Source organism: Dreissena polymorpha, chromosome 7, assembly GCF_020536995.1.
Source record: "Dreissena polymorpha isolate Duluth1 chromosome 7, UMN_Dpol_1.0, whole genome shotgun sequence".
Classification (NCBI taxonomy): Eukaryota; Metazoa; Mollusca; class Bivalvia; order Myida; family Dreissenidae; genus Dreissena; species Dreissena polymorpha.
In genome coordinates this window covers 102684595-102692609 of record NC_068361.1, presented here as the reverse complement: position 1 = coordinate 102692609, position 8015 = coordinate 102684595, and the positions used below count along the sequence as shown (strand labels likewise).

General features: G+C 32.0%; 1 protein-coding gene across 2 annotated transcripts in view; it reads left to right on the top strand.

Annotated features, from left to right (window-relative positions):
• The window catches only part of LOC127837101 (Golgi-associated plant pathogenesis-related protein 1-like), a 36620-nt gene that overhangs the window by 5345 nt on the left and 23260 nt on the right, over positions 1-8015 (top strand). Inside the window, exons 1-4 of one of the 2 annotated variants that reach the window (XM_052363944.1) lie at positions 2476-2606; positions 2889-2960; positions 3277-3442; positions 5274-5351. The exons of the other annotated variant lie outside the window; for it this stretch is intronic. Of the exons in view, the coding sequence (XP_052219904.1) occupies positions 2895-2960; positions 3277-3442; positions 5274-5351 (310 nt within the window). The 5' untranslated portion in view covers positions 2476-2606; positions 2889-2894. Of the gene's footprint in view, positions 1-2475; positions 2607-2888; positions 2961-3276; positions 3443-5273; positions 5352-8015 lie in introns of those variants that run through there. 2 annotated transcript variants of the gene reach the window in all.

Sequence of the window (8015 nt, the reverse complement as noted above, 5' to 3'; positions counted from 1 at the left end):
GTTCAATTGTTGTTGCTTTTGCTAACTTTTTTTTTGTCATTTTCAACAGCAGTTCAGTCTTATCTCGGCGAGAATTTAACAATCTCACACATTTCCTGGTTATTTATTCCATACTTTTATATATATTTATACCAGCAACTAAACATGATCTACTTGAATCAGGGAAAGGGGAGAGAATATCCGTGGAAATGATTTCATGTCCAATCCCCCGGACAAGTGATGTGGCCGGGCCGGGGATCGAACTCGCAATCCACGGATTAGAAGTCCAGCTCTCTACCAACTTAGCTAATAGACACACGAGTTAACTTATAACATAAAAGATAATGTTTAAATTGATCAATAGAAGCATATAGACAGTGCATAAAGAACCTGAATATAATTTAACCTTAAATTGAATCCGAATTTACCCTGCATACAATGCTTCTTACGACCATCCTGGATTTCTGATTACAATGAGGCAACAAAGCTTGAATATACGTTCCCATTACAATGGGTATTCATATTGTATTCTGTTTAAACAAGTCCTTTTAAGCAATCTGATATTGTGCGTTTTCCGCCTAAATAAACATTTATTGTTTAACACCTGCGACGGTGGTTTCGGTTTAAGTGTTAAATGAAATATTCATGTAGTTTCGATTACTTCTATGATGATAACTTCTGTCAAACGCTATTGTTAAATAAACAATGCAGTTGGTTTCGATTACACTAAATTGTTATATGCACAATGCATGTGGTTTTTGTTAAACCTTTAAAATTTCAAAATGCGTAATGAAGGTAATTCGGTTAAACCGTATTGTTGAACGTTCACTCTAGATAGTTTCTGTAAAAATTTATTGTTTAAGACATAATGTCGGTGGTTTCTGTAAATCTTTTATTTGTAAAGACATAATACAGGTTGTTTCTGTTAAACTGTATGGTTAAAGACTTAATGCAGTTGGTCTCGGCTGAACTATACTTTTTCATGTGCAGATGGTGTAACCACAACCTACGTGGAAGAGACAATCGTTAATCCTGATGGATCACGCACCACCAAGACCCACACGACAACCACAAACTCGAGCCGTTAAAAGGCAGTCCATTTATCTAAGGTTTCTACAATTTGGTTAAAAACAGCGCTTTGTGTGATTATGCTGTTTTCTTGTTTTTCAGAATTGATTTTCAAAAATAATGATTGGTCGGATATCAGTTTACTTGCAATAATACGCATTACAAAGAAAAATAAAATTATGTACGCATACACATATTAAAGCACTTTTTATTAACATAATTTGGACATTCAATCACTATACATGTACTAAATGAACTTGCTTTCTTTAAAAAAAACGTGTTCGTTTTACCATGTATTTTGTTCTCATTTTTTGTATTGTTGATGCCTTTAACATGTATGTTTGAAATTAAAATTTACCGAGGTATGCCTATGTTGTAAAGTGTTCCTTATTTTGGCAAAGTTTTCTCATTTTATGACGATTGCATCTGTTTACAAGCTTGGTACACCGTTTTTATGTAAAAAAATGACAAAAGATATCAAAAGAAAATATTGTTTTGTTCTACAACTTCATGCTATATTGCTTTATTTGAGGGTCATATAAAGCTGCCACAGATTAAGATGCAAAAACCAGAGCTATTATTAGTTCAGGAATTTAAATGCATAATCTCTTTCACAGATTCCCAGAACCAACTATGAAATAATCAAAACTACCAATTAAATTGAATAAAATCGCCTATGTATAAAAAATTAAATGAACACAAACATAAAAACACTGTATCTAGAATCTTCCTTATTGTAATAAGAAACTCATTTTTTTGAAAAACTATTTGACTTACTGGAAAGTAATTGTGTATTGAGCCCACTTTAACACATTCTTTACAATACGGAAATATTCGGTAATTCTACGAAAACTTTGAGGAAAAAAAATAATCGTGTTTATGTTGATATATCCTTATGAAAATAAATGCCGAATAAGAACGAAACAACCTTAGTGTATTGTCATTGAGGACGTAGGATAAGAGTGCAAAATACCAGAATGTACGTGCGTCTTCTTGGTAAAAATGCAAATTTTGCTTCGCTGAAGACAGTGTTTAAATCATATTGCGATTTTAACCGTCCATTTTCCAAACACGCCATCTATACTTGTTCTGCGAAAAACTGACACACCGTCGTTAACCTACTTATAATTTCGCTAATTGATGTTGCATGTATAATTGTTTTGACTTTAAAGTTCATGGTGATTCAATTCAACATACATATTGTTCAATATTGATACGTTTAATCATTCTTAAATAGCATGCACAATTTATTAACAAATTATGCTATTGAAATTTTCCGCTATTCTGAAACTTAATACCCAGTGTCTTCTAGTGGAATACTAAGAAGAGCATTGTTATATTTTAGTGGAATACTAAGAAGAGCATTGTTATATTTTCTTTTAAGAAGAAACCTTACCCGACATTTTTCATAAGCTATAAACGAGCGCCGTAAGGGATATATGTTTACAGTTTATATTTTAAACTTGGTAGACAACGTTGTTAAAATTGTACATCGTTCTCTGACATTTAAAATAATATAAACAGTTAAAAAAAATATTTGGATTGAATACTAGCAAAAGGTTGAAATTTTAGAAAGGATTTAGTGCGAAATAGTATAACTCTTACTGCGTCATTTTAAAAGTTTATTTTCAGAGATATTTTAGCTACTATTTTAAGATATTCAGATTGGAAAATGTAATTTTCTTACAGTGAAGGAATTACACTTGGAATGTATATTATTGGAATAAAAATAGGAACATTTTTTAAATTATTCCTTTTGGAAGTAAGTTGCATCGATAATAATATTATATTGAGATAAGTAAGATAAAGATATGCAAACTGTCTTCCACATTTTTTTTCAGAGGACAATGTCAAATAGCAAGTTCATAGAAGAATTGATTAAGGCCCACAACGAGTATAGGGCTAAACATCAGGTTTACTATTTATACTATTACCATAATTATTACTACTTCATACAAAAGCTACTACTACTTCTACTACTACTACTACTACTACTACTACTACTACTACTACTACTACTACTACTACTACTACTACTTCTACTGTTTCTCTACTACTGCTGCTACGGCTGCTGCTGCTACAGCAACTACTACTACTTGTACTGCTGCTACTACTACTGCTACTACTACTGCTAATACTACTGCTGCTACTGCAGGTTCAAGCACGTGCGTTGTGAATGCATACGGGGTATTAAACGAGTATTACCTGATTTAACCGGTTTGATTTCAGGCTTCGCCATTGAAGCATGCTCAAGATTTGTCTGATTACGCCCAAAACTGGGCCAATCACCTGATTGCAACAAACTCCTTTGAGCACAGCAATTGTGACCGCAAAGGTCAAAGATTGGGAGAAAACATCGCCTCAAAGTGGTCTTCCAGCCCTACTGATTATACGGGTAGGTTTAAGCCGAATAGTAACTAAGTTATGTAGTCGTATATGTGGTATATGGGCTATAAATGATGTGCATACATATATAAAGGTTATTTATTGATTTCGTTGTATTGTCGAATTTATTTCACGTATGCTGAAAGAAAAATATCCGCGAATGTCGGAGCGTGAAAAATATTTTTTTATTACCACTACGAAAATTCACCGAACGCCAACAAAATGCTTATTACCCGGTTAATCTACCGTGCGATCGGTGACCCGGTTTATACAAAAGGTTAACTTCAACTTAAAAAAAATTAATTTTCATGGAATAGAATTAAATGTAATACATTTATCATTTCTAACGCTCTAATGTCGATTAGTGCTATTTCCTTCTTAAAAAATGCAATGTAAACAGAAAATATAAAGTGGCAATTAACAGAGTAAACATCAATAAACTAGTATTATCAGTATTTTAACATGGTCCTCATTGATTTTGGTCCATCATTCGACATTGTCCGTAAGAAAATAGAGGAAGAACGAGGACATCAATAGAGGCATTTGCGTCCGTCAACGCCATGCATGTTACCCCAAATTATAGTGGTAAATTGAATGCCATTAGATCGTTATTGCCTTTGATAAATCGGCCATTTACATCAGTATTTTATTATGCGCTATTTCTAAGTAAATTAAAATAATCTTTTGATATTTTGCGGTATCGTCAACTTTGACTCTCCGTCTTGAAAATTTCTTCAGTAATAATATTAATGTAGAAATCAACACTGCCTACGTAAGGGGTAAATGTTGCTTAACTTTTATTTAAAATACATGTATATGATATTTTGACCGATGTTCACTGCGCATGATGTAACATTTTTCACTGGAATCGAATCTTCTTTACTAATAAAATTCTATATTACACGGAAAATCATAAACTAGTAATCAATTTAACAATTGATTTAAATGAAAATCATCAAATTAATAAATGATTTAACATACGTAACTCTTTCGAATAATCCATAGCAGAAGACAACACTTAATTGAAGAACGCAAGCTCAATATGAGTTTTATTTACATACAAGTCTAATATTGATACATGCATAAATTATAAAAGATTTGGAAAAAGTCCTCAGATTGAAAGGTTTCGAGAATCAACATTTTGGAATGTGTCTATTATTTCCAATTGCATCAAGAGCATGATATTATGTCTTCTTGGATTGGTTTCAATAAATAGTTATTTATATTTAAATAACTACAATCCATATTATATAAAAACATAACAAACGAAGTTCAAAAGGATTCACTGAAAATTATATTAAAGGATATAAAAACGTTTTCGATTACTGGTATTTTAAGAGGGTAAGTTATTTTCTTTATCAAATGTTACAATACAGACACGCAAACTATTCAAATATAAGTAAAAGCCACGATGTTGTCGTTCTTACTGTCACATAATTTTTAAATATACTTTTTTTGATGTTTTACACCTAGCTCTAATTATTTCAATGTCTAGACTCCAATACATCAGGATTCGCAAGAGTTATGTGCAACAATAATATATTACTACTAGGAAGAACAGTATTTTCGTAATTATAGATTCCAAATGTTTTCGATATTTAGCAATCCATAAAATAATGAGTTAGTGTAAGTTCAAGAAGCTAATTCAGTTACATTACTTCAGACCATGTACCCCAGTATTCTTCTCGCACTATGAAGTTGGCTCCCTTATTATTGTCATCACATGAAGTTGGCTCTCTTATATTTGTGATAACATAAAGTTGGCTCCCTTATTCTTATCAACAAATGAAGTTTTCTCCCTTATTCTTGTCAACACATGAAGTTGTCTCCCTTATTTTTAGGGCAGGAGCCAACGGACGCATGGTACTCTGAAATCGCGAAGTATGACTTCAACGAGGCGAGTTTTAAACATGGTACAGGTATGTACGTATACCCTTACTTTCAACGATAATTCAATGGCACATTTCAGACGAGGCAAGTCAAGAAAGAAAAGAAAATTTATTTCGTAGTTAAAGGCCACCGGCTAAGAATACAATACTTACGAAATAAATTGTCTTGTCTTATTTCAGACGACGATACAGAATAATGATTGTGTGGGTGGGGTTTATTCGCTGAGATAGATGCACGCGCTTCATTTGTCGTTTTGGCGCCAACACCCCAGTTCATATAACTCGCGTTAGTGCCCCAACCTGCATAATATAATACATATATATTGCTCACATATTTTCCAGAGACGTTTCCGATATCATGATAAAGTAAAAATACTAAATTATATATATGACTTTTGTGTGAAAATCGTATAACTTGCGAAAACTAGCGAAGTATAATTAAATCGTTTTTTTGCAATTACAATCTTAAAACATAGTATCTTATGTCGTATTAGGCATCAACTTTACTGTTTGTGTTTATTGCCAGAAAATATGTTCATGAAGCAAGACAAATCGTTCGCGAAAGTTTAAAAATTTAGAACATTATTTGTCTTCTGTCCAAGAATATGCTTCCACAAAAACCGTATATATTTTGCAAAAACACCGCAAATTACCATAAAAAAGAAGACAAGTTTTGAAAAATTATAAGATAATCTGCAAGTTTCGTAATATAATACCAGCCAGTATTTTGACGAGTTATTGAAACTTTGTGAGAATAACCGACAGGTAATCGTATGCAGAATTATGCCAACATTGTAAAAATATGTTGTTCTTATAGGCCATTTCACACAAGTTGTTTGGAAAGGAAGCCAGGAAATCGGGGCGGCAAGAGCCACAGATGGTAAAGGAAAATGGATTGCAGTAGCCAGCTATAGGCCAGCCGGAAACATGAATGGGGATTTTGCCAGGAATGTTCTGCCACCTAAGGACGGCAAGATAATGATTCCAGCGAAAAAAGGCTTTTAAAATATATCCTTTTTTACAACATAATACTATGCTGTAAGTTTTACTTTATGGAATAAATTAATAAAATAACTTATGCCAATAAATAAATAATGAATATGTATGCATAACATAGTTTCCATTTGCTACTCTTGTTTGATAAAATATATGTGCAATTGATTTTCAGAATTTATGATTAGTCGGATATCAGTTTACTTGCAATAATACGCATTACAAAGAAAAATAAAATTATGTACACATACACATAATAATGCACTTTTTATTAACATAATTTGGACATTCAATCACTAATATACATGTGCTACATAAACTTGCTTTCTTTTCAAGAAAAATTGTTCGTTTTACCATGTATTTTTTTCTCAAATGTTTTGTATTGTTCATGCCTTTAACATGTATGTTTGTAATTAAAATTTACCGAGGTATGCATATGTTGTAACTTGTTCCTTATTTTGGCAAAGTTTTCTCATTTTATGACGATTGCATATGTTTACAGGCTTGGTACACCTTTTTTATGTCAAAAATATGACAAAAGAAATTAAAAAAGAATATTATTTTGTTCTACAACTTTATGCTTTATTGCTTTATTTGAGGGTCATGTAAAGCTGCCACAGATTAAGATGCAAAAAACAGAGCTATTGACAGTTCAGGAATTTAAGTGCATAATCTTTCTCCCATATTCCCAGAACCAACTATGAAATAATAAAAAATACCGATTAAATTGAACAAAATCGCCTATGTATAAAAAAATGAAATAAACACAAACATAAAAAAGCACTCTATTTAGAATTTTCCTTATTGTCCCCTACCAGTGAAACCGGTTTGCACTCCGTCTGTCAGTTTGTTTGTCTGTCAGTCCGTCACACTTTTCTGGATCCTGCGATAACTTTAAAAGTTCTTCATATTTTTTCATGAAACTTGAAACATGGATAGATGGCAATATGGAGATTATGCACGGCATTTCATTTTGTTCCTACGTCAAAAATTCTGGTTGCTATGGCAACAAATATATGTAAAAATGTTTTGTTTTTTTACTGACAATGGTGGAGTTCCACCGGTAGGGGACCATTTTGCTTGGATAAGGAAATATTCGGTAATTCTACGAAAACTATGACGAAATAATATAAAATTCGTGTTTATGATGATATATCCTTATGAAAAAAAATTCTAATAAGAACGAAACTACCTTAGTGTATTGTCATTGAGAACTTAGGATAAGAGTGCAAAATACCAGAATGTACGTGCGTCTTCTTGGTAAAAATGCAAATTTTGCTGAAGACAGGAGATCAAACAAAGAAAATATTTGGAACAGAAAAGAAACATTGGAAGTCTGTGGTTATTTCGCAAATAAGGAAGGTAATATACTTCAAAAGCAATACAACTAGCTCTGTTTTTTTACCCCAATAACTTATTTTTTTTCGCCCACCCGGTTTGATCCAATGCCAGGGTGTAATCAAATAACAAACAAGCTTTATCCACTTTACATAATTGGTAAATAAAACGTCTTAATAATATGTGTAATCTTTAATTATGTCGACGAGATTGTTAAAAATAAAATTTCCTTATGTAAATCACTAATTGTAGATACCTATTCATACAGACAACGTTTTTCTTTTTATAATATGAGGGCACAATTTAAAAAATAATAATTCATACGTGGATGTTATTTTTCACCCAATATTTAAAAAAAGGATA